The sequence below is a fragment of the Pyrgilauda ruficollis genome, unplaced genomic scaffold (genome assembly GCF_017590135.1).
Source record: "Pyrgilauda ruficollis isolate IOZ18807 unplaced genomic scaffold, ASM1759013v1 scaffold55, whole genome shotgun sequence".
NCBI lineage: Eukaryota > Metazoa > Chordata > Aves > Passeriformes > Passeridae > Pyrgilauda > Pyrgilauda ruficollis.
Window position 1 is genome coordinate 8,238,229 of NW_024527155.1, and position 27,198 is coordinate 8,265,426.

The 27,198-nt window shown below is 40.3% G+C and overlaps 1 protein-coding gene across 2 annotated transcripts; it reads right to left on the bottom strand.

The window, feature by feature from the left end:
• Positions 1-451: 451 nt before the first annotated feature.
• On the bottom strand, positions 452-22,837 carry CHKA (choline kinase alpha). 2 transcript variants are annotated; one of them, XM_041481152.1, is made up of 12 exons: positions 22,436-22,837; positions 19,033-19,144; positions 12,115-12,168; positions 8,293-8,406; positions 7,545-7,678; positions 7,171-7,275; positions 6,746-6,804; positions 4,611-4,698; positions 3,621-3,729; positions 3,040-3,146; positions 2,625-2,706; positions 452-1,847 (listed from the first exon to the last, which is right to left on the bottom strand). In XM_041481152.1, the coding sequence occupies exons 1-12, from the start codon at positions 22,744-22,746 to the stop codon at positions 1,788-1,790; spliced, it is 1,335 nt and encodes a 444-aa protein (XP_041337086.1). In that variant the 5' UTR covers positions 22,747-22,837; the 3' UTR covers positions 452-1,787. The 2 variants fall into 2 exon arrangements, with proteins under 2 accessions (XP_041337086.1, XP_041337087.1); XM_041481153.1 differs by lacking the exon at positions 12,115-12,168.
• Positions 22,838-27,198: the final 4,361 nt, after the last annotated feature.

The following is a 27,198-nucleotide window of genomic DNA, read 5'->3' on the forward strand; positions in this document are numbered from 1 at the left end:
TACTGCCATTTCCACTGGGCTTGCTGTGTGCAACAATACTGTAAATGAAGCCTTCAGCAGCCTAGAGAAAAGACCTGACTGTTCACACTGGCACACCACATGAAGTGTTTGTGGTAAAATTCAATGTGTGCTGGTACCTTTTAACTTTGCTTTGAGGGTAGTCAACAGGGCAGATAGAGTCAAGTGCTTCAACTAAAACTCTTCCCATCTCTAAAGCCATAGATTTAGAAACTGATGTCCAGTCTGCTTTTCATTGCTTGCTTTAAACACCTTTCTTTCTATTAGAATTCAATTATACAATAAATGCTGAAGACACATATAAGTAGAAGATATATCCCAGAGTACTAAGCCTGTATCTCAGTCTGCCTTTGCAAGGACTCAGAGATTAAGGCAGAAATGGCATCTGTTTTATCCTGCAGCTGTAACAGAGACTCAAGAATATCAACAACAGTGTTTTTAAGTGCTTTATATCTATTATAAAGTATTAATAACTGAATGTATGGAAAATGATTCTCTGTACAAGAGAGTAACAAGCTTTTACAAGTTCTGCTTTACAGTACATGAAATGCTGCACGTTTTTTCAGCCGCTTGAAACAGTATTTGCTATACAAGTCAAAAAGGGTAAACTTAGAAGTTTGTTTATAATACAGTGTGTTAGAAAGCACAAACAAATAACATTCAAAATAAACAAGCTCCCAAAAATCAAAAGAAGTCTTTAGATGGCATGTACACAGATTATACTCAAGTTTCAATATACATGTTATTGTTCCCCACAAGATGCTCAACTTTACTGGATTCTTGGAACATGATGAGAATTGAGGGCGCAAGAAAAGCACCTCTCAAGCCACGTAAGAACTGGATAGGCAGAACAGCAATTTCCCGAAGTGCTCTCCACAGTCTTTGGCTCTATTTATTACAGCCATATACTGTGGCAACACAAGAGAGATGGGCCTCAATTACCAGTACTGTCAATGCCAATCCAGTTATCTGGGGAGCTGCTAGAGCAATTCAAGGCACTCTTCCCAGTGCTGCCAGCCCACAGAACCCCCTGTGCAGGACACAGCATTTTAAGAGAACCAGGCTGGGCCAAAGCATGTTCTTGAATGACATGGAACAAACAGTTCAAAACAAACTCCTTCAGAATGTCCAGTTCAAAGCTCATTTGTACTTCATTTCCCAGGCACACCAGCCTAAGAGAGACATTCTTGTGTGTGTCACTCACACTTTAAAGCACACTGCTTCCATGTGTTTAGTTGCTTCTGGTTAAAGTGGTGTAAGGTATCAGCAGCTTTGAAGATAGTGTTCTTGGGGCATGGTGAACCTAAACTCACAGTAAGTTTTTAAGCCTACTTCACAGTTTAGCAGTTGTCTCCTTCGCTTTTCCTTAAGAGGCAGTGTCTATAACAAATCAGCTTTTACAGCTGTTCCACTTACAACACAAACCAGAATGCCAACATCCCCCAAAAATGTACCCACAGCAAGTTTACTCTGATGCATGTGGTATTGACACCTAATTTTAAGCTTCTCCCATAATACAAAATAGCTCCTAGATTGAAAAGATTTAAAGATATTGCATGGTCGTATTTTACTTTTGCCTCCCAATCTCATTCCAACTATTTATGGAACTGTAAACAAGTAATTTTTGTAGTCCTCAGTACTGTACACCTGCATTCCCAGGAACTGGAATTCAGTGACACCTTCATTAGAGATACAGTAGCCTAAGCACAGTGAAAGTTCTGTTCAGCTGCCCTCTTCATACAGTAACCAACAGGCCACTCCTCCCACATTCACACCTTCAGCTTCCTCTTCTGATCAAAGTAGGCATCAAATCTGGATAACGCATATTCCTGGAGAAATAAGGGACATTCAGTATTCAATGCAGTAAACAGCTGTTTTCTTTTTTGGGATAGGGAAACATAATGAGGTATTAACTGTGTTACTTTCCTAATCCATCATCTCAATGCACTAATTAGCTCTCTTCAGAAGGATAATCTCTCCAGAGGTGTTCTGGCTTCTTAAAATTCCCTCCAGTTTTGTTTCAACTCTAACACAATTAGCTGCTGCCAAAATGTCAGAAAAACAGCTATTAAAAAGGCCAGGACTTGACTGAAAAGACTGGCTCCTGCAACACTTCCAGTAAGATATCCCATAAACCTGCCAGTCCTATCACTTTACAGTACACTGAGCACAGACCAAGAGCTGGACTGATCAGTTTCTCAAGTAGGGGCTGCTACCTGGCACAGATATTGCTGCACACTGAACATCACCATGGGACAACACATGCACTTTAAGTTTGCACTTAGTTTGAAATTCTCATTGCATGTTGGCATCTCTCTTGCCTGGGATGTCTTATTGCAGAATAATGCTGCAATGTAGCCAGACACAAGGCTATACACTCTCTACGTAACCATGGGAACAATTTCAGAAGTTTTTATGATCTTAGATGTTGTTTACATTCTTAAGGAAAGAGCACAAACTAGCAACAAATGGATTTTTAAAGCTTTACACCACTTAGAAGATACTAGGTGCTGTGAGAGGCCATTCCATTGCATTTTCAATAATGTACCACAGGTAATTTAGGTTATTCACTTTCAGTTGTGTAAAACTGCAGTTATAAAACTCACCAGGTACCCAAACTCAATGGATGAGATCTTCGCTTGTATAATAGACCACAGACCCCAGAAGAAGTGTGATGCAAGGGCAAACCTGAAATTACAAGGCTATGTTATTGAAATAAATACCCAGCTAAGTCACAACACCTTAATTCCATGTCCTCTTAGAACAGTATTCCCTAGTTTGGGAATGTCCACACCTTTTTTTCAACTATGATACTACAAAAATAATGCCCCATTGAGTAGTATTCTGTTTACTCCACTCTTAGTGTATATCACATATCTACTGTTACAGTGGACAGATCATTCTTCATCACACGCAAACACCTTTCAATCTCTCTTGGCTCAAGTTCCTCACCAGTGAGATATGCACAAGTATAGGTACCACAGTGGAAGTCTGAAGATACAGTTGTACAAGGCAAGTTACCTGTTAACTTCTACCAACACTTCTTCTTCTAGTTCAGACTTCTCTTCATCGCTCAGATTTTCAAAGCCATCATGGAATGCAGACAGGTAATTGGAGAGGAAATGAAGCTAGAAGGCAAGTAAACAACTGAGTTACATCATTTCATCTCAAGATATATTTGTTTCTTTCAGGCCTAGGCAGACCTTCTAATAAGTTGGCATTTATTTTTTTCCAACCATCAACAGTGTTGGAGTTAGCTTTAAGATGAATGGTGCTTCTAACAATTGCTTGAAAGTCTGGTTTAAGAAAAGTTATAATATTAGCACAGGCAACATACTGCTACCATCAACTAATTTATAGTTGGAGTCTACCATTACTGGACTTTTTGTGGCAGATGGCTACACCGCACACAGTAAATATTCTATCCTAAATAGCTATTAAGTTACTATGATTTTTAAAGCAAAGGTGGTCAGGATTAGATGAAGTATTACACTTGAAGTCATGGAGGAAATATCTTGGGACACAGTAAGTCTAAAAGGGAATGGAAAAAGAGTTAAGATATGAAGACTGGACACTGGCATTTAACTGTCTTTTGTGTCTACCTGCTGTTTCTTCGAAGGATATTTAAGAAAACTGGCTTTGAAGAATGGGTACTTCTCATATGAGTAATCATACATCCATTCACAGAAGTGATTTCCAATGTCAAATCCTCTGAAAAAGAAATAAAGACAAAGTAGCTCAATATTTGCAAACTAGCAGTCTGGGTTTTTTTTAAGCAAACCCAAAATCAAGTTTAAAAGCACTGTGCTACTCAGAATTTACTGCAGTTTTGCTGGAGGTAGAGAATTGATAACCAGCAAACAACTTTTTGCAAGTTATTGTAAAACAGTAAAGAGGGGCAGTTAAGGATGAAAACTACCAGCTACATGAAAATATTAGACTTTGCTACCAAACTATATACCAATGGAGATAGTAAAAATACTTGAGTATCAGTGTGAAGTCAGACATCTCTAATACTGGCATTCTTGCAGGCAAAGAGATCATATTCAAGGTTTTTAACATATTGCACTTTTACATTATTGGAATTCACTGTTTTACTCTGTTCCAGCTATGGTGGCGTTTAATCCCAGTGACTATATACACTTAGATCATCCTTAAAAACACTTAACTAAATAGCTGAGGGAAGAAAAACAAGCATGTTGCATAACCATGTAGTGAAAAACTTGTATTCTCATCTGCATAGATCAAAAAGTCATTAGAAAGGACAGAAAGAAAAAACACAAAAGCAAAGCTGCCTTACACACACATTCACACAAAATCTACCCTTTTCCTCAGCTTCCCACTAGAAAGCAATTTTGACATGCAAGCAAGAAGCCATTTGTGCATAACAAACACTCTAGTCTGAACAATCAAGAAGCCACAACAACTTTGCTGTATGCCTAAACTCAACAGCATCAGAACTGTTTTGATTTGTTATATTTGCTAACCACCACTATCAAAGCAGACAAACAATCAGTAATGCAGCACTTGGCCTCCCTGCAGCATGCAGAAAGGAACACACTCCCATGCTGAAGAGAAAATAAAGTGTTTACCGGTAATTATAGCTGCTGTATTCAAAGTCAATGAGCATCAGCTTTTGGTTTTCTGAACTCTCTTTGCCTTCCAGAAGTAAGATATTACCTGAAAATTAAGATAATACTGCATATTTAATAATGCAGGAAAATCAGGAAAAGGCAATACTGTGTATCTCAAGGAACATTGTTCAGCTAATCCTAGTTATCCCTTATATCTGCACTGAAAAATTATAGGTGTGCTGGTTTTGGCAGGGGTAGTTAACTTTCTTCATAGTAGCTGGCACAGGGCTATGTTTGGATTTGTGGTGTTGATAACATAGGGATGTTTTTGTTGTTGCGGAGTGCTTCTGTAGAGTCAAGGTCTTTTCTGCTTCACAGCCCAGCCCAAAAAGGGACCAGCATGCAGGCAGAGTTGAGAGGAGATACAGCTGAACAGCTGACCAAAGAAATATTCCATACAATTTGCTCACTATATAGAGTGAGAAGAAGGAGGAAGAGAGGATGTTTGGAGTGATGGTGTTTGTCTTCCCAAGTCCCTGTTGTGTGTGATGGGGCCCTGCTCTCCTGGGGATGGCTAAACACCTGCCTGCCTGAGGGCAGCAGTGAATTAATTTCTTTGTTTACTTTGCTTGTGTGAGCAGCTTTTGCTTTCCGTAATTAACTGCCTTTATCTCAGCCTGTGGGTTCTCACTTTTACCCATCCAATACTCTTCCCAATCTCACTGGGAAGACTGAGTGGCTGTGTGGGGTTGAGCTGCCAGCTGGGTTTAGTTAAAGCCAAGTTGCACTGCTGTTCACCAGCTCTCTGGAAGTTGAGATATATAGCTTTACCTTGTAAAGCTGAAAGCAAGGAAGTTTTTTCTGCACAGGGAGAGGCAGATTTGCTCTCCCAAGGATCCTCTTTCCCCAATTTAGCTTGCAGCTGGCTCAGGTAGCTCTGTCAGTCTTAGCAGTCCCTGCTCCTTGTTTCTTTGCACAGCTTGAGACCTATAAATTTCACAGCATCTCTCATATCAGCATAGCAGTACCACTGATCATACAGCACTTGGGACAGAAATTCTTTTCAGCAGCCTGAAAGTCAGTCTGAGCACTCCACTGTTCTAATATGTGGCACAACCAGTACCTATACAGAAAGTTTAGGCAATTGCTTATGTGTCTTTCAAGTCACACAGTCACTATAATTAATCTAAAAGACATCAAGCCTGCCTCTGCCAAGTAGCAGTTAGTAAATAAATGTAGAGCAATGTCAAGTTCTGCAGTAGTGTGACTCTGCAGGTGCATCTGTTCTCCATGCCACACTCTTGCACCAACAGAAAAAGCAGCACAGTATTTCACAGACATCCCTCAAACCCCTTGGAGCTTTAGGCTCCCCATCTTGCCTCAGCCCTATTATGCTCTGACACCTGCAGTAGTGCACCTTGCCACATCAGCAAGGAGACCTCAAACTCCACCACTACTGACATCTCAGGTTAGTGGCCTTTCCCCCTTGTGCTGCCTATCCTTGTGCCTACCATCCTGGGCAGTTCCTCTGCCATAGCTGACAAAGCTGGGACCAGCGACAACAAAACAGCCCTGCACACAGTCCCACTAGAGCATCCTTCCAGCTCAGCCCAGCTTACCCACTGTTCAGGTGACACAGCATACCCAACACACCTTCAGCCTTGCTTCCTCCTCATCTTTTTCAGTAACTGGCTCAGGAAAATTGTTATTCCTTCCATGCCTCCCAGACAACACTAAAAAAAGGTGGATAATGTTTTCCTAATGTTTCTTACCAGTACAAATTAAAAACTGCCACGTCAACTCTCCACTCACTGCACTTCTTAGCCAGCTTTCTTTTAGAATGACTCCAGTATATCCTACTCTGATCACATATATGGCAGCCAGGTATGGGCTAAACAGAAAACACAAGGCTCCCATCATCAACTGATCTGTACTAACAGAGCATGAGTACACTCTTGGCTTGACCCAGTCACGACACCAGAGTTCTCCGAAAAAGCCTCAAGGGCTGCAGAAGCCCATACTTTTCTTTGGTACTGTAGCACACCAGTCAGGGCAGTACCTCCACAACATGGCTACCTCTCAGAGAGCAAACAAGTCACCAGAAAAGGCTCAACAGTACATCACTGACAAACACAGAAATATTAGCAGCTTACCCTCTTGACAATCATTGTGGCAAAACACAACTGGTGAAGAAGTAGCTTCAAGCGTAGCTCTAGAAAAAAAGTAACAGAGCATCTTTTAAGTAACAAATCACTCAGCTCATTTCCACTTCCAGGTAATTTTGTTGTAAGAACTAGAAACACTATTCCCTCCCAGCAGCAGCCTATTTTCGTAATTAGGACAAAACATCAGCACAATAAAGTTTGACTTCATGATCAGTAAGTCAGATCAGCTATTTCATTATAGAATTTTGTATTTGTATGAGACTCAGGTTGGTCACAGAACCAAAAAGAATCCCCACCTTGCAAAGTAAGATGAAGATAAAGTGTTATACTGTATAACATATCTGAAAAAGTATACAAAAATCCATCCAGAAACGGTGGAGATTAGAAGATAGTGGTAGACAAAATAAGCCTACCTTAGATTTTTCATTTCCTGGGGGAGATTGTAACTGAGAAGTTTGTTCAGTTTTCTGGTTTGGGATTCTCTGGTGAATTTAATTCTCAGCACTTGATTTAGATACCTGGTAAGAAAAGAAGAGACAATAATAAAGGATTTGTAACAATGAGCATATTATTCTTCCTATACTATGATACCATTTAAACTAAAATCAAGAAGTTTGAAAGAGTTACTAAAGAAAACATTGCTGTTCTTCAAGGTAACTGAAGTCCTTCATGCAATAGTTTCTGGGTACAGTGAAAGCTTGTGTTCTCAGGTATTCAGGAAGAATGATCTGCTTATCAAAATTACAACGGGTCACCTTTTTTCCCCATGAAGTATTGCGTAACTTACTTTTCCATTGTTCCAAAAAGCCACTTAGGTTCCTTATTGAATGGCATTTTCATGCCATGAAATCTGGCCATCTTCTCAGCTATTTCAGCAGATATGTCAGGTAAGCTAAGTTCTTCAGTGCTCAGTTTCCTGCTCTGTAATAAAATACAGTATTCTTACAATGCAGTTAATTGATGAGTTACAGAATTGTGATTAGTTATAAAGCATTAGGCTCCATGCAGTATAGTGTGGAATACTAGTGTAGTACTCAAGCAATACTCTTTTTTGCTCACAGATGAACTTACAAAGTTGCTGCCTTTGCAAAGTTGTTAGCCAGCCCTACTAACAACTTAATCAATTCACTTCTAGATTCAAGACCTGGGGAGTATCACATCTCACACTAAGAATACCTTCAAAGCAGATCAAGTATAAATATTTAAGAACATCAAAAGCATCTGCTCTTGTTGCTGTTAAAGGGAAGTGTTACTCCACAGCTTCCCCTTGCTATGTTTGGTATCTAATAGGCTTTTTATCTTCATTTATTAGCCTCTGCTAAAGTTGAAGAATTTTAGAGATCTCCCCCTGGCAAAAGCTACAATGGGGCTCTCCAACACCCACTCTAACTGTATCAAATTACAGACAGCAATTACTACAGGCGGCCAAGTATCCCATTCCCACATCCCTGCTTTTCTGGGCAGTCCAGAGACCTTGTCATGATCAATTAAAACAGCTTCCAGCAGCCCACTAACTAATTATGAGCAGGACTTACGGGAATGAATTCCTCCAGTCGCCCTTGTGGGAAGATTCCATACAGCTTAGGGCCGAGCGCTCTCTCTGCAAGAATGGCAAACATAACACTTTCCAGAACCATGGCTTCTGCTCCCTACCAAAGAAATGAAAGCATTAGTTGGTGCTTGCACAGAAATTAACGTGGGTGTGCGCAGCAGCTGAACTGTTACCAAGTGAAAAATTTTAGGGCTAACTTTGAAAAGACTCAATATTCTGCTAATCAAAGTTTCTTGACTAATAACTTTTAGTCAGCATGGGCGCAATACAAGTATTTTGCTTTCAAGTTTAAAGCTGGGGAAGAAAATCTGTGTTACTTAACTTTGGTGGGCCAGGTCAATGGAAAACTGCAAAAACTAAAACACCCTCTCCTCTCTAACCTGTGGGAACTCTGCAAATTCATGCGCTGGAGGAGCTCATCCCACTGAACCACAATGCAGGAACTACAAATATTATCCTATATCAACTATTTTAATACTCTTCAGAGCACTACCTCTCAAAAGAACATTTTTAGCAACACAAGTGAACAAACTGAACAACACTTTTCATTTAGAAGAACAACTTAGAATGTGCTTAATGGAAGGAAATCCTAAGTTTTTTGGGGTTCTTTTTTTGAAGTGAGGAAGAAATTTAAGCTTCTGCTAAGGAATGTGTGTGTGAATAAATGTTCTTCCCTTTGTACCACCAAACATACCTCAAGTTTCAGTAACTTTTTTCTAATGTTTTCATACAGCAATAGGCTTGGTTCATAACAACAACAAGCAGACAACTTTTTAATATGAATTTAAAAGTTAATAGAAATATGAAATATTTAGTCTCAAAAACACAGTTAAAAATCACTGAGGTGTAGCTTTCTGGATGGGTAAGATTAACTGTAAGCACAGAGGTCACATTATAAATATCTACTTCTAGCAATTATGTTCACCAGAATCCAGCTTTACTCAAATCCTGAAGATCTGCCAAGCATCTGCCTACTTTTGAGCAGCTCATCTCAAAGTCAGATCCATAACACTTAAAAGTATGAGAATGAAGAGCACAACATTAAGAAACCTCTCAGGTATTTTTGACCACAGATCCTTTTGCATTATTGCAGTCAACACAGTATCAGACAGTATATAACTCTATACAAGTTCGACTCTTGAGTAACTCCAGGCAGCACTGTTGATAAATTAGTTTTATTATTGTCCTACACATTATTCTGAGATCTTCAATAAATTCTAGTGTTTCATACTGAAGTGTAGTAAAGACTCGTGTAACTGTGTTCTGCAGCACTGAGACTTTAAGACAATTCACATATGAATGTATTGCATCTACGTTCTCCACCATTTTTTCATCCCAGTTCCTCAAAGCACCAAACACTTTATCCACTAGCACACCAAAAATATGTTTTTAATTATTTCACATGTCCTCACCATCACAGGTCTGAACTCTTTCCATTCAGTTCTGAAACCTAATGCCAAGCACCAAGAAGGAAATTGGTTACAAGCTACTGGATGTCCACTCTATTATTAACCAACACTGACTTCAACTGCACCTGGTACAGCACCGCATGTTTTTAAGTCTGTTCCCATTAAGGTATTAGTTCCTTATTTCCATATCTTACTGGAAAGCAACTCCCTATTCTTGGATAACAGAGTACAAAAAACCCCTGTTATTCATTAAAACATCTCTTCATGCATCAGAAGTGACAAGAACTAGAAGAAGTTTCCTCTACTGAAACCAAATGGTGATTTGAACACAAGTCCAATATGAGTTTTGGAACAATACCATCCATGTAATCTCACAAAGGTACAAAGGCTTCTCCTTCATAATACCCAAGAAACCTTTTACCAAGTCTCCATTCCATACACTACTGTCAAACACAGGAGAGGTGTGGAAATGAACTACTAAAGGACATGAAACAAATTCTATAGCATACTTCATATGGACACTGAACAAATCTAGGTATCAGACTCTTCAGATTAATGTTCACCTGATAACTTCAAAGGACCAAGCATTGTAGCCAAGGACATTATGTACCTCAATGCATTGAAACACTTTGCAATATACTTACGCTGCCAAGACAACATTTTAAGATATAAAGCTCTCAATTTTGACCAGTTTCAGAGATTCATCCATAAGCACTTGTATTTAGATTTCTAGAGAAGATGGGACCACTCATGTTTTTAAATGAATACTTAGAGATCAATGTTTTATTTCAACCTAGCAATTATACACATTTTTACAAGACTTTCCCAGGATGCAACTCCCATACAGGCAAGGAGAGATCAGAAGCCTTTATACACTTCAGCTGGAACTGAAGCTTCTGCTTTTTTCCTGCTTTAACAAAAATTTCACTGTAAAATATATAAAGCAGTCATATTAAGGAAAACTACTGCAAATTACAGCAAAACTAAAGTAAACCAAAAAATTCCCTGTTAAAAACCCTTATGAGCTGACAGAAGACTATCCAATGTCTAGACACAATTGTCACACACCAGGCAGCTCAGAGGCTACAATGACTTTGTTAGTGAACACAGAGAATTTTATTCTCTCTAAAGAATATAATCTCCTCTCATAACCTAGACACAAGAAAATGAACAAATCCATCCTGACAGTAATTCTTGAAAACACTGATTCAACAGTGAAATTTCAGCACTATGAGATTAATAGCAGACAACCTATCAGCAGAGAACGAGTATTTTCAAGCAACAAATACCACAAATGAAATTCTGAAGTTCAAAACCTTGTTTCCTGTACTTCAAAACTTCTATGAACTTCTGTCACCAGGGTGGGGCTTGTTTGGACTTTTGGGGACTTATTATAGCTTTAACTCTTTTTTTACATGATTGTGGTAGACGAGAAATCAAGCCACCTCAATTTTTCATCTTTGAAAAAAACTGAGGTAGAAAACCAGTACATTTTTCAGTTCAGTCTTGGTTCAACTGATTGAAGCCATTCCAGTAAGCTAAACAAAGTTCAACAAAACTTCAAAAGCAGTCATTCAGCAACTAAGAAATTTAAAACCAGTTTCAACTCACTAGGAAAAAGAAAACCAAAACCAAACAAATGCTTGAAAACATTTCAGATGGCATTCCCAGAAGGCAAAAATACAAGGAGAGAAAAGCAGCACTTATCAATTGAGTAAAATCCCTAGTCACTGCCAAAATCATTATGAGCTGAAACCAGTACATAACAACCAAGGCATCTGGCTAGCATGCTGCAATGTTATCCCTTAATGAAAAAATACTGCCAGGGTAGAAATCTAAATCACCAAATCCTGCTCAGATTACTTTAGGAAAAGATACAATCAGCTAAACATTATGCTGCAGGAGAAGAAATTATTCCGAATGCAAGAACTTGAAAGTTTGCAGAGCAGAGATGATCCAAGCACAGTGCTAATCAGGAACACTTAATGTTCAAGAGCAAGTTCTCTCCAGCTCCATGTACTTTTCTCAGAGGAGTTATCAATGTATTAAAAAATTAGGAATTAGGTAAAGCAGAGAACTAATGTTCATCTAGTCAAGAAGAGTCTAATACTAGAAATAGCAGAACTGATACCAATATTCAAAATTATAAGAAACCATTTAGGTTTGGGGTAGAATTGGGGATGCTTCATAATGTGGGATGCTTGAATCTTTCCAAACTATGTCCAGACACTCACATAAGGTTGCTTCTGTGAGCAAAAAAATTTCTTTTATTCATTACTTTTTACATTTTCTAGACACAGTCCAGGTGGAATAACTACTGGTTTAAAACAAGCAGGATCACCACATTTCCCTATAATCTACAAAATTCCATGAAATAAGCAAATTTAGTTACTCACTTGCAAGTCATTTTCCTTCTGAGACTGTACAGACTCCCCCTTATTACACGACCTCTATGAATGAGAAAAAGCAAACACAATGAGAAGATGAAATTTAAAGTTATTAACCTGCAACCACCAGAACAAAGGGAGTAGAAGTACCAGCTACAGTTAACTAAAAGTCTCAACACTGTCTCAGATCTGTGACAGCTACAGCACTAGTATCCATCTGACCTCTGACCACCACACTTCCAACAATTCCAAAATCTTTCAAAAGGATGTGCCACTGAGACCAAGCCACTCGTGTAAATACCTGATTTTCACTTATTTTTCTTGTTTCCCAGTCTTTCAAACAAGATTTCAATACACCATAAGCTCAGAGGAATGTTTTTAATTAAGAGAAAATGAAGTCCCTCTGCACGACATCTGGGATGAGATTCTTCCAGCCAAAGCACTTGAGACGCATTACAGAGATTACATAAAAGCCTTACAAGGACTATTGGAAGAGTCATGTTAAGAAGGTTGCAAAGCACTTTTTTTGCTTATTACCTTATTTTCCAAATGTCTTGTGGCTAGAATTTGCTTATTTAGAGTGTGCTGTCTTGGCTGTATAGCCAGTGTACCACTGGCTGTGCAAATCCAAGATTGTTCTTAGAATGAATTGCCCATGTAAGCTAAAGGTGTCTCAGTAGAAACACCTTTGCGCAGTATACTAGCCAAACTTTAACAAGTTCCATGCACAACATATTGTTCTAGGGTTATTAAGAGTCATTATAAAGCAGTTTCAGAATATTAAACCATACCCTCAGCAACTGAACCCTCAATGGCACATGCTTTTAATAGAACTGCGCATTTAAAAATACAAGATGTATTAAAAACCTTGTCCTTTAAAGGGGTTGAAGGTAAGGAGAAGAGAAAGCAAATATCTGCTTAGAATTAGTGACAGTTTGTGGCTGCTATTTATGTTGCAATTCCACCATTGACTGTTTAAACCAGACTAGCTTTAGAGGCCCATAAAGGCAGCCTGCATCTCCACCTTCTGAACACAAACATTGCAATCACAGAACCATGTGCATACCTTCCTGTTCCAAAGCTCTAACATGTCCAAAACAAGGGTGGAAATATGAACTTAATGGAATACAGTTAAGCAACACCAGCTGCCTTAAGTACAGTACAACAAGCTCTGCAGTTACAGTATTTCAGAAGCTATAGAAGAAGGATAGTTAACAACAATCGATGGTCTTTCAGCAAGTACTTCACATAACACTACTGTATAAGTTTAAAACAAGACAATATGGAAACTACTATTACTTTATATTACTTTCAAGGAAATTAATAAAGTCCAAACATATTTACTACAGCTAAATGTGCAACTACTCAATACATTAAAATAATTTACAGAGGGCTTCTCTGAACAAGCATGGTCTACATCAATACCACTCAGATTTTTCTTGAACAGTCAGAAAGTTACTCACCATTCAGGAGTCTTTCCTGATAAATGGTGCTCTCAGAATGGTTCAGTTCAATCAGAAGGTAAGCACATTAGACTTTTCCCTAAAACCTGAACTGGCATCTGCTTTCCAGAGGTCATACTGTATAAAGAGCTAGCCAGTTCCAAAAGTCCACTCAAATTGGTGTTGGAGACAGCCTAATGGCATCTACTGTGCCATTAGAAAGGGACAGTTAGGGCTTTACTGCAGTCATCACAAGACTTCTGCAACATCCCATCCCTCTTTTCTGTTCCCTCAGCAGGAAACACTAGTTTCCAGAAGAAAATGAATACAAATTTGTAAATAACTTGCGAATATGAATGGGAGCTTGGAGAGGATCAGTCTTCACAAGCGGCCATGTACTCAGCCTAGGATTAGGAAATTCTTCACTATACATGGGTAAGGAGAACAAAGTTTGCAGGATGCACTATTATGTACCAGAAGTTTAAGAATTTAACAGATTAAAGTAGTAGAATTTGATTATTTCCTGATTCCACACTCACCTCTGAGAACAGTGGTTCAAAATAAGGCATCTCATAATTTGATCAGCCTATTTAGCTCACTTGTTCTTGGCGAAATCAATCAATTTCACTTTTTCCATAACTCTTAATAGCCCACTCCAACTAAAGTCCAATTCTGGGAGCTATTTACATCAACAGAAATTAGGCGATTTTAATTACCTGAAAAAGAGAATCACTGAGTAACTAACTGCTAGAGCTTTTTAATTGCACTCTCTATGTGGAAACTAACTAGAAAAGGACATGTGTTCTACAGCTTCAAGATTTCTTCAAATATTTGTTCAGAGCTTTATTCTCAAAGCCCTGAGAAGGTTCACTACAGTTTTAATACGGGAGGACAACTATATTCAATAGAAGTTGTTTAGAATCTAATTTATCATGTAAATTGAATGGGAAATAGGACACATTGATCTTTGCTCAGATGAGCATAGTGTTTATAAATCTGGCAATTTGATACAGAAAATTGAGTTCAACATTTTCTTCCTAATGACCCCAATTTATTTCTTCTGTAGCTGAAAGATCAAGTCTCTTATCAAAAAACCCAAATGATGCTTGACCAGAAAATTCTGTACAGAGAAGGAACTTGTATCTCTTTTTTCATACCTAACTTTGAGCTCTGCTCACAAACTTAAATAAAATATAACTCAATTTTTCTGAGCTTACTCAGCTTTAGTTTTCAATACTTCACAATACTGCAATATTTTGAATTAGATAAATCCCTAGAATAAATAAATTAGATAAATCCCTGGAATTCAAATCTTAAATCACAACATTACCATGAATTGCCTCAGAGGTTAGAGGTGACCTGAGCAGGAGAAACTTTTCCAGAAGCTGTTGGCGGATGTCAACTTGAGCTTTAGTGTAGGGAACAAAGCCAGCTTTAGATTTAGTGATAACCATTTCTACTTCTAAAGATCTGCCATTGATCACTTTTCCCTGTCAGACCTGAAGGAACTGATACTAATTTGCTGAAGTCCTAAAAATCTAGCATGTGAAGAATTCCCAATTCAAGCTCTACAAAAGCCACAACTCCAATCCTCCACATTTCAAGTTACCATTCTGTTATGAGGGAGCAGAGAAAAGGAAGGGACAGTTTTTTGATATTTTGTTATTGCTGTAAACATTCAGATGCACAGACAGTAGCTGGTGCTACTTAAAGCTTACTTTTAAACAATGAAATCCAGTACTAAAGAAAATGAAAGCTGTAGAGAATGCTCCACTTCAGAGATCTCATACTATACCGTGAATCGTGTCTGTCACCTGGAAACCAGAGTGCTCTAGGCACGATCGCATGGGCAAGCCTGCAGCAGAGAACACATGCATATACAACTAAAGTGGTACATTACCCCCAGAACACCCTTAATGCCACCCAACACAAATATATCCCCGTAAGAGGTGCTTGGTTTCTTTCAAGCCGTCTGCCAGTGCCAGGGATTTGTAGTTACTCCATGCTACAAACAGACATGGACACCAACAACCACAGAAGACGTTGATAATTACAGTTACACAGCAGTCTGCATTTTATTTAGTTAGACAAAATAAAAGGCAGCAAGGCAGGTATGGAAAAAGATTTACCACAGAATTGTGGCAACCATTTATACTCATTTTGCATCTGCTCACATAGAAACTGAGAGACCAGGAAGGACTATTAGGTATCCTGGTTTGTTTTTCCTCATTTGCATACAAGATTTTGTTTTGCCTGTTGTAAAGGTAACAGAGTCCCACTGAGTCAGAGCTCAAGGTTCTTTTAACACGTGTAAAAGAATGGGAATCAATCCGAGTTACCTTTTGATAGGTGAACTTAAATTTCACCTTGATTTGAGCTTATTTTGGGTTGGTGCCACCTTATGTTGAAATCCTATTAGCATTTTCAAGATGCTATTTTGAATTTAAATAGAAACACTATAGTGATGTGAATATAAAATCCAATTTTAAAGTCTGGACATTAAATGGCATATTGTTGGATAACCTTTAGTTTCAGTTGTTTACACTGATACAACCAACAGTTAAAGACATTTTGCCACAAGTTTTACAATGCTCCTCTTTAAATTTAGCAACTAAGCTGGAGCAAGAATAAGTGAAGCAGAGTAAGACATTTCCCTTTTTTCAGTGTAGGACATATCTGCATTGTGCCTCAAACATTGGAGTTTTAATGTGGTTAGTACTTTAACCTGTCACAAGTACAATACTTGTCTTAAAAAAAAGTTCTGCTCAAGGATATACTCAAGAGAAGTCCTTGATTTATAAACATCCATGCCAGTGCGACCATTCATAATAATGGCCGAGCCAGCACAGTTCATCTCCACCCAGCTCCCCCCAAAACAGTCATGCACACAAAAAATTGGCTTAAACATATCAGCTATGAGAGAGGAAGGCACAAAGCCTTCCCTGTGTGGCAGCTTCAACCAGCTGGCATGGTTTATATTGGATGAGTTTCATGTACTGACATTTGTGTCTTCCAAGAGTCATAATAAGCAAACTGGAGCTATTTTCAAACTGCAAAAAAGGTTCCTTTAAAAGGTGGCTCAAAGAATTATGGTGCCAGTATCATTCATTCTTAAGTTAGTAATGAGAGATCCATTTTTCACTTGTATTCAAAATTTTAACTTAAACTTGTCTTCTGTATGTACAATAATTTGGTGCAGGTTGCCATAGATACACAGTACTTACAGTAAAGGTATAAAGAACTGATATCACTAGTTTGTGCTCCAGTTCCAACAGAAGGTAAAATGGACAAGAGTTAAGACATGCTACAAAGGCTCAAACAAACAAGTGGTAACTACTAATACCCAGTGGCAGTTACAATTAAGTCATTGAGAATAAAGTTGTGATTTTAGCATAAGGACTCGAAACTCAACTTAAGCAGTGTTCCTTAATTCCTACAGAGTTTTTAACTTAAGCAACTTTACTACAAATGTCAAATTACTCCCACTTAACAGGCTTGTCACAACATTCTGCTTATGCCACCCAGAAACTCAGAAATCCTATGTGAGGTTTTCAAAATACCCAATAAAACAGTTTGCTTATATTTTAACTTGCATTTAAGGTATAGGGGCTGGAAGAGACAAATGTTTGTTGACAAAAATTGTGAACCTCAATGCAATCAAAGTTTTACCTTGGGACTTTCTCTGCTTACTTAACCATTAGTGAACTGCACCAACAAGAGCAGTCATTTCACTGCCACTATGGAAATAAAGGAAGTTAGACATCTCAAAAGATCCTTCAACACCAAGAGCAGAAAGGTTAGAAAGTTATGAACACACTTTCAATTTTCAAACCAAATTAGTTCTGATTTTAGAGCCCAAAAATTTATTTTGATTTCTTCAGTGGATAGGGGCAGAGAAGAGGCAAGTTAAAAAAATACCCTGAGGGAAGAAGAGGGCAGCCAAATTCTAGAGTCCACTTTATTTTTCCTTTGAAAAATAAGGGAAAGGCCATATTTCTTTACAGCTCTTGGGAAACAGAAGCTCTACCACTACAATAACTTGACAGCCCATGTTCCTACTCAAGCTTTCTACATATTAGCTCAGCATTACATTGAAACCAGTAATAATTCTTAAAAATAACCCAAACTTAGCATCAATCCTAGGAATCATTTTGAAAACAAAGTTTCACACCCCCCTTTGTTTCACTCTGCTTTTAGTGAGAGTGAAACTAAAAACTATTTAAGCTTGAATTACTGAACTTGTACACACTTTTCTTGTTGAACTTTCCCAACACACATATAGTGCTGTAGCCAAGCAATTCATGCTATTCCAAACCACTGGGGTATCTTACATATTTCTGGTAAAGTTTGTTACCACGGGAAAGTTAACAACTCACATAATATAATAAAGGAGCACTTCAAAGTCAGTAAAGCAACAGTATCTAATGAGACTTTTAATATTAAGTTTGGTCAAGACAGCAGAAGCAGGAAGAATGGGCTGAAATCTCAGGAACAGAAAATCTTCTGCAGATATTGGATCAGTTGTTCAAAGCATGTGACTGAGTACTGGAAAATATAAAATTAATGGATAAAAAAACAGACCCTCTAAGTCAAACAGAAACAATTGCCAACACACAGATGTAATGTTATGAAGATGCAATTTTTCATAAGGTTAAACACGTTATGATTGCATATTTACATTATAATCAAGTATGTAGCAGAGATGGATAAGAGATCTGCTGTACAGTGCTAGAGTAACTTTCTGTCAGCTTTAGAAGACTACAAAATAGTCTTGCTTTTAAATGTTACTATTTGAAACAAATTTGCCAACCACTTCACTTAAGGTGTGACAAATTTCAACACTATTTACATTTTACTAACCAAATAAAAGTAACATTAAAAGAGTTCGACAAAACATCTGGTTAAGTTTCTGTGCCAGCTATAATGCATTTCACACATTCAGAAAAGCATGTTTTGGAATGAGATGACTGTACAGTATTGATGTTCATTCTTAGTCTAAAACTATAGATCAAATTTTCTAGCAGCACAAGTACCCATAATATCTAATAAAATGCTTGAGTAGTGTATAAGCTTGACAAAACCTTCAACTAATCTCCAAGATTTGCAAGTGCTATCAAGATTAAAATTAAACAATTTAGTCCCTTGCAATCTAGCTAGTTATGTCAAAAGTCCTACATTCTGTACAGAAGCAAATTTTTCTGAAACACCACAGTCCAAACTTAAGACCATAAACAAAACATTAGTGCCCAAACAAACAGCAAATGAGCCGTCAGCTAATTCACGCCAGTCGGGATCTGTGTAGAAAGGAGTGTAAGTTCCAGACAATAACAAACCATAAAGAAAACTGCTTTCAGCTTGCAATCTACCCCCACCACAGAAACATTCCCTAAAGGATAAAGCTGCATAGTGTCACAAATGAAGATCTCCAAACATTAGAGTGAAGCTACAGAAACCCTCCCACTCCCAAAGCACTGTATGTACTCACCATCTGCAGGATGGCACCGTATACACGCAGGAGAACTGTCCGTGGCTCATCTGCAACTGTCTCAATGGTGTCAGGCAGCGAGCACTGGAACAGCATGTTGCTGAGACCACCTCTGGAGACAGAAATACATTGATTAGCTAACTTGGAAAAGCACACCTTTTGTTTCCAACAGATTTGAAGTGAGTAAGCATCCTTTTGGTGTGATTAATTGGTCTACTCTAACAAGGAAGTTTTCCAACAGTACCAATAACTCATATGAGGCTTCAATAAAAAAATGGCAGCTTGGTGCTTCTTAGTGTACAGTTCACCACCCAGAGCTATTGATCCAAATTACAGCTCAAGCTATTAACAAATGGATGTAAAAGGCAACAAACAACCATGTAGAGCTAAGTAAATTATTTTCAGTGATGCTGGAGTCTTGTCAGATATACTTGGCTGCACAAGCAAAACAATGGCAGAAAAAGTTTAAAACCATGCAGCAAATATAGAACTCCAAATTTGAATTAAGAGCTGCTATCACTGGGATTGGCAGCTACAAAATTCAGCTATAAAGATTTAACCTAAATACCTGTGCTACAGCAATGCTGATGGAAGTCTCAATTCTGCTGTCTTTCTTAGGGATGCATTTTCAATTTTGAATTTTACAGTTAAAGCGGTTCTTTATTTGAAATAAGCTGCTCATGTATTTGTCAAATGTAAAATCACAGTTTCTCTGATCTAGTATCCATCTAGATCAACAAAGCTGTGGAAAACAAAATAAATGCTGTACCTTTTTCCTGTAAAACTACTGTTGTTAAACTGTAGTTATGTTAAAAACCCAGTGTATTTGTGTATCATCAGAATGACTGAAGCACAGATTTCCCTAGTTTGTGTCTATCTTGATGAGATGCTAAGTTTCTTGAGGTTCTTGTAGCTCTTAAGAACACCCATCAACTCAACCCACATTTTCTTTACCTTTTGCTTTGCCTTTCTGCAATCTTATCATTATCCTTATGTTCATGAATGAAATTTTCATATTTTCATTCTGCAAGTGATTTTGCCTATAACATGTAATACCTCGCAGTGACCCTGAATTACAAGAATCCACAGCAGATCCAAAATGTAGTGGCTAAAACGCAGTTCTCAGTCCTAACCTGACATTCCTTTCAATGCTTTTTCAAATATTCTTCTGGGCTCTCTTTCAGCACAGTGGGGAAGCAGAAAAGACTTTCTGGAAAAAAAGGCTACCAAGAAGGAGACAGTGGCTGGCCCACATATCCAAAGTCAACAACTGAGAAGAAAAAAAGAAATCTCAAGAAAACAGGGTAAAACAGCAGCTGCACAATATGCTTAAGAAAGGAGACAGAAAAGAACCAGGTGGCTTGGCAGGCACCCAAAAAAGGATGTTTAGAGACAAGATATGAAGTAACTTTGAACCATGAAGGTGAACAGGTTGGAAAAAAACCCAAGAGACAGATGGAAAGGATATCAAAGGAAGAGCAGAGTCAGTACTCAAAGACAATCCAAAAATTGGTTAGTTATACTAACTACACTTCTGGCTTTATCTGAACTGTGCTAGACAGATTTTTGTGGAAAAAAAACCCAAAACATCTGCCGCCTTTTCTAAGCCTCTGACAAAAACTTTAATGAAAACATCAATAATTAAATAGAAGAATTAAGCACACTGAAAAACACTTTACAAGAAATACTGGACTAAAGCTCATGATAGTTACATGACTAAAACAAATGCTCAGCTTGCACAGCGTGTGAAAGCACAGAAATTCTTCTTTTTTTTTTATACCAGACAACCTAAAGCGGAGTGCCTTAGTGATGCTGAACTCCATACAATAGAAGTTTCATTGTAGTTTAAGTTCACTATAGCATTTAAGACTTCAAAGGTTACCTGGAAAAGTTATCAAGGAAATCCATATAGGAGCATAATAAAAGGCACTGTTCTTCTGAAAGGTCAGTCGACTCAACAGCTTGCTTAAAGGTCAAAAGGGCACATCTCACTCATACAGATACAGCTACCAGCTACTTAACTGACAGCTGTACAAGAACATGATTTTGCAATGTTAATGAACACACTGGAGAATGCACACTGACTGAAACCAAAATCAGCAAACCAATATAATGCATCTTCCAGACATGAAAGTGGTGAGAAGACTTGTGCCAAAAAAACCTCAACTACCAATTAGCATGGCTTTATACATTCTTGAGTTTCAGCTCATCCTCTCTTCTGCCAAATTTGGAAACCACCAAACCATTCTGAAATGTTGCCTCACATGAGAGGTTTCCAAGAAATGCAAAGATAACTGTGCTAAAATGTAAGGCTTTAGAAAGTAAGAACCAAAGTCAGCAACACACACTAATACAGATGAAAATTTAATTAAGCAACTCAAACTAGACATATCAGACTAGTCTACTGTTTAGGAATTGTATTGGTTTTGTAAAAATTCTCTCCCTTCAGTAACTCCTTATGAGCCTGTCAAGTGAAGAGAATCTAGAAAAACACATACTACCTGCACTGGGTCTCAGTGAGTTGCTAATTTTTTCAATAAGGCTTTTAAAATAAATTTAGAAATGAGCAGGATGTGTTTTAACCACACTTTTACACACCAGAGCTTTGTCAACTGTGTATGCTCCTTTAGGTACCTAGGGTAGATGTGTGCATGATTTGTGTAGGACAAAAGTAGAAAGATAGGGAAAGCAAACTGATAACAGTAACATGTCCTCAACTCCATGTTTGATCAGGTAGAACGATAAGTCTGGAAGATGTGAGACAAGCAGTGTGTAAAGGGGAAACTGAACTGACATCGGTTTAGTTAGAGCAAAATAAAGATGCTACTTAATTCTGCAAAGAAGGCAAAGACCTCCAACACATTACATCATATGGCTTCCAGAACGTCCCCAATTTACATATTTCTGCTGCCAACGTGCTGAGTCACAAGCTCTCGTTACTGTGTGCTGTAAAAGATGACTCACATCGCCGGTACACCGCGTTTACCTGATGACTTCTCAGCGCGGAGCAGCCAGGGCCAGCCCATCGGGGCCCTTTCCCCGGCAGGGAGCTCGGGGCGCGGTGCAGCGGTTTCCGAAGCCGGCCCCATCCCTCTCCCGGCCGGGCGCGGGGCCCCTCCCCCGGCGCGGGGCCGATCCGGGGCCGTCGCGATGCAGCAGCAGCAGCCGCCGCCTCCCCGCACCGCCACCCGCTCCGGGCCGGCACCGCCCCCGGGACCCCCGCACCGCCCCCGCGCCCACCAGCCCGCTCCCGCCGCCCACTAAACCGAATTCGGGAGGGATTTAAAAGAATAAAATTCAATTGAGGACCGAGCCCCTCGCCTCCCCCGCCGGTGTCGGCTCGGACCCGCGGCGCGCCCCCGTCCCCGCCCCCTGGATGGGCCACCTCCCCCTCCGCGCTGACCTGATGGGGCTGATGCGCAGCTGCTCCTCCCGCAGCCCCCGCCAGGCCCCCGGCAGGAACTCCTTGCACCACAGATACGCCCGGCGCCGCGTCCGGGGGTCGAGCGGCGGCGACTCCTCCTCGGGCGGCGGAGGCAGCGCCGGGGGCGGGGTCGCGACACCAACACCTCTGCCCGCCACGGTGGGGTCCTTCCCCTCGGGGTCGGGGTGAGCCAGCGGGGAGGGCGGCTGCCCGGTCGCGGCAGACCCGCGGCCAAGGAGGAGCCCGAGCGGGGACGGGTCGGCGTCGCCGTTGCAGAACTTGGTTTTCATGGCGCGGCGTGGGGGGGGCGCGGCGGCCGTTGGGGCGGCGGGTGGGGGCGGCAGCTCGCGCGCGTCCCTCCGCCGTCAGCGCCGGCGGCGAGTGAGCCCGGCGCTCGCGCCCGGCCCCCTTTTTATACGGCGTCTCCGCACGCGGGCCCGCTCGCGCCTCACGCTTCACGCCCGTTTGCCTGTGATTGGCCGGAGCCGGCTCTCGGTTCCGCCCTTGGAGCGGGGGTGGGTAGGAAAGGGAGAGGGCGGGCGCGCGCACCCGGCTCGCGGACCCTCCAGGCGTCTGTGATTGGTGCGCGCGCGCGAGGGGAGCACGAGGCGCTCGCCCGCGGGGCGGGGGCTGAGCCTGAGGGGAGCGCTGAGGGAAGGTGAGAGAGAGGGAAGGAGGGAGGGAAGGAAAGAAAAAAAGGAGGGAAGGAGAGAGGGGACACCTCACGGTGCTCTGTGCCGTGGAGCTGCCGCCGCTGGGTCCGCGGTGATGCGGTGCTGGATGGAGCCTGCACTCCCCCCTCAGGCCGGGCTGGCCTTGCTTAGGGCGCCGGTGTTATTCACTCCATGACGTGACACCGAAATACTCCGGTGTAAAATAAACTCCGCACGGTGCGAAGTGGGTCGCGGCAACCAGCAATACTCTTATTTAAAGTCCGCTCCTTACTGCAAGTTACCGAGTTAGTTACAGTGTGAGGGCTGGCTCCTGCCCGCATGGTAAACTGGTCTCTCGTGGCTCGGGAGAGGATCGCACCCGAACCGAAGGGTAAAGCTACGGGAGCGAGAATAATATTAACACGCAGTGCTTTCGAGCTGAGTTTCTTATAGTTTTGGCATTGGAAATACGGTTTCCTGTTTTGGGGAACGCCAGCACCTGCCTCACGGTCCTTCCCCCGCAGCACCGAGTGTGGGAGCGGTGATGTCAGAGCCCGCTGGAGCAACCGCGGCTTTCCCGCCCCTTCAGCGGGTGGGGTTGTCCCCTAATATCATACAGCACCTCGTCATAAATGAGCAGTAAAGCAATAAATCACTTCATGCCTTGAACTACCTCTGCACTTCCCTGATTTCTTTTTTTTCTTCTTTGGCTGTTCACCCTTGATGGTGTTTTTCTGTACATGAGACACTTGTGGCCTTTTGTAAAAAAGTTGCCGTTATTGTGGTGATCATTGTTAAAGCTAGGGATTACTGGTTGTGAGGGAGCTCCTGATAGGCTCCTTCCCTCATCCTTCCCCAAACTAGTTCACCTCATGGACTGCTCTCTCATTTTGTTGTATGCTTCACTTCGGCACTCTAGTGCTGGAAAACCCCCAAGGATTTTTTAGGAAGTGGCAGGAAAGCTCCAGAACTGGCTTTGGAACAGGCTTTGTGCTGGCAAAGCAGCTTCAGCAGAACCAAAGCTGTTTTGGCTGGGGCATACCGCACCCTAGTTAAGAGGAAGAGTGATGTATGAGTTAGGGATGCCAAAGTGGGACAGAAGAGACAGAGATTTCTTTTGTCTTTATACCTCAGCTCTTCATTTATGAAATAAAATCCTTTAACTCAGGCACAGATTAGGATGCTGCAGAGGAGACATGCAGTTACTGCTGGAGATGGCTACTCAGGACTGCAGAGTCCTTTCTTTTTCAGTTCAGAGTCCTTTCTTTTCTGTTCAAGTACCTGTCAACATTACTGATGTTAAATAGCTAAACAGAAAAAAAAAACATGTGGGAAGAAGTGGTGAAAATAGCAAAAAAATTTGCTTTGTTCCGCACAGGCCCTTCTGTTTCCAAGTGCTTGAGCTTCACACTGGTTTGTCATGATAGCATGAATAGCAGGACTTGGGGTTTTTCCTAATTAGAGTTATTTGACTAATTTTTTTTTTTCTAGATTGCTATCAGTGAAATCAGAGAAAAGAAACATTTGTTTTTCCTGGATATAGAGAAATCGACCCACTTTTATTAGATAAGAAAACTCCATCTTGTTGCTACTGCCATTTCACTGACAGTTGTCCAAAAGCTTTGCTTCAAAACCTCCATTAATCTCTTCCAATATATCAGAGAATTTAAAAGGAGATAAGAAAATGATGAACTATTTTTTTACAACCTTTTTATTACAACACACCCTTTCTTAGTGTGAGTTTAGCTCAGGTTTCAGTCCTTTAATGACTTCCATTTTGATAAGTACCCTGGATCCATGTGAGGGCCACATGCGTGTTCCCTTCAGACATTTGCTCTGCTCATGACACCGTTTATTGGTTTCACGTTTTCTTAGCAGTGAGCAACTCACAGCCATTCATTGTTGATTTTACAAAAGGATGTAACTCACTTGAAAACAGTTCACTGTGTTTTCCAGCAAACATGGTCTCTCTCCTGGGGAGCCATGAGTGGACAGCACAATAAAGACAAGAACAAAATACTCCAAAGAGAACCTGTGATATGCATAAGGTGGATAATCACAAGGGACTGCGGCTTTAGTTGATATGAAGGCAAATAGATATGTTACTTGCCAAAATTATTTTTATTTCATTATGCCTAAAAGTAAATATTGGTTATTGCTTAAGATTATGCTCATGTTTACATTGTGGGTAGGAGTTCTTTAAGCCACGGTACCCTGCATTGTGCATTTCAAGTGTGGTTGGCTGGAGTGGGCAGGAAGCACTGTGGCAGCTGTGGCACAAGCTTGTTCTGACTGAAATCCTAGGCAGCAGTGACAGAGGTATGAAGTCCATGGTCTGAAAGCATGATTCAAAACTCAGCAGAGTATGTGGAAAGATAGGAAATGAAATCTGCTTTTATCCAGGAAAATTTTCTGCTGTTATCTAAGAACTTCCCCAGTTTGGCTCATAGCATTCAGGAGGAGCAATGCATCAGAAATTTATGCTGCTCTTCTTCATGCAGTATGCATTAAACAGATAAACAGAGTGAGATACTCTCCTTAAAGAGCTACTGAGATGCACTTGTCATCAGTTTTAAGTCCACATTCAAATGAAACAGTTACAAAAAAAGAAAACAAAACCATTTCTTCTACTTATATGTGCAATATTTTTCTGCTCCTGAGGAGTAATCAGTTACACTTGGGTAATGCTTGTAATCAAATTTAACAAAACTAAGGCTTCTGCTAACTTCAGAATGTGTTGAAACCTAAAAGGTATCAGAAAAAAACCAAAACCTTAAAGAAGAGAATGAAGTACTGAATTAGTGGCTCAGAAGCTCCAAGACTGACTGACTAATTAAAGTACTGAACTTGGGTTGGCAAAGCCTGATTACCTACATTCTCAGCAGCAGCTGATGTCTGTTTCCATGTAGAAGCACATTGTTGTTAGGACCAATGCAATATCCTATCCCATGGATTAGTCAACCACCCAGCCATCTTCTTCAGTAACGGGAAAAGGCAAACATGTCCTCATGATCCTTATGTTGCATTTTACACCATAGCAACCAAGCTGCATTAGCACACTTGTGCAGCAGACGTGTGTTCTGTATTTATGTTCAACTTCTACCTCAATTTCATAGGTTAATTTGCTGTAGCATCTAATAAATGAGACCTATTGAGAGAATAATTCCTCAGCTGCCTGTATCCCTTGGATTACCTGGCTTTAAAGCCTGTGAAGGAAGTAACTGAGATAAGGAAAGTTAGGCTACAGACAAACACATAATGACTAATTCTGCTGTAAGCAAAGTACAAGCTGGACTAAGCTCCCCTCTTCTTGTGTGAGCAGAGCCTTGAGACTTTGTATGACCTCTGCTGTCAGCATGGAGGGAGACAAAACTGCTCATCACAGAAATCTCCTTCCTTTCAGACAGTAAAACACATTTTTTGCCTCTGTAATTTACTTTGCCTTCAACTCCATACCATGAGCATGTAATCTGTTACTTCAGTGGCTGACCAGAATATAATCATCACTGAATCCACTACGTCCTTTGAAGTAATGGAGACACTTCTGCAAGTCTTGAAGGAAATTTCTATTTTTCATTGCCTGTGAATGTGGCCTTAATCATATATTCAATCAGGGAATAGTCAATCTTGTCTCTTGTCTATGACACTGTAATATGAGCCTTTTGTTAATTTATTAATTTGTGGAATTCAGGAAAGCTTATTGGGATATTTTTCCCATTTTTCTGTAAAACTTATATACCTGCAGCAAAGGAAACTGCTGTGGGATTGATGCAATTTTTTGTGACTTTATTCACACCAATGGTATTGTTACAGCAGATATTTCTTATTGCTCACAAAAAAGCTAAGTCTACAATTCTGACTCATAAAGCACTCAACTTTCTTTCACAAGTCTCTCTTTATTCCAAGCAGCAGCAGATTTTACTGGCAAGATCAAATGCCATCTAAGGCCAGATCTGCCACATGGCATAGAGAGAATGATGGAGTGCAGATACTTCTTTCAGCTGAAAAGCTTGCAGACATCATAATAGTAGTTGATGATAAATTGTTGATTCTTTATGGACCAGTAGCAGGTTGATACTGAGTTTTTGA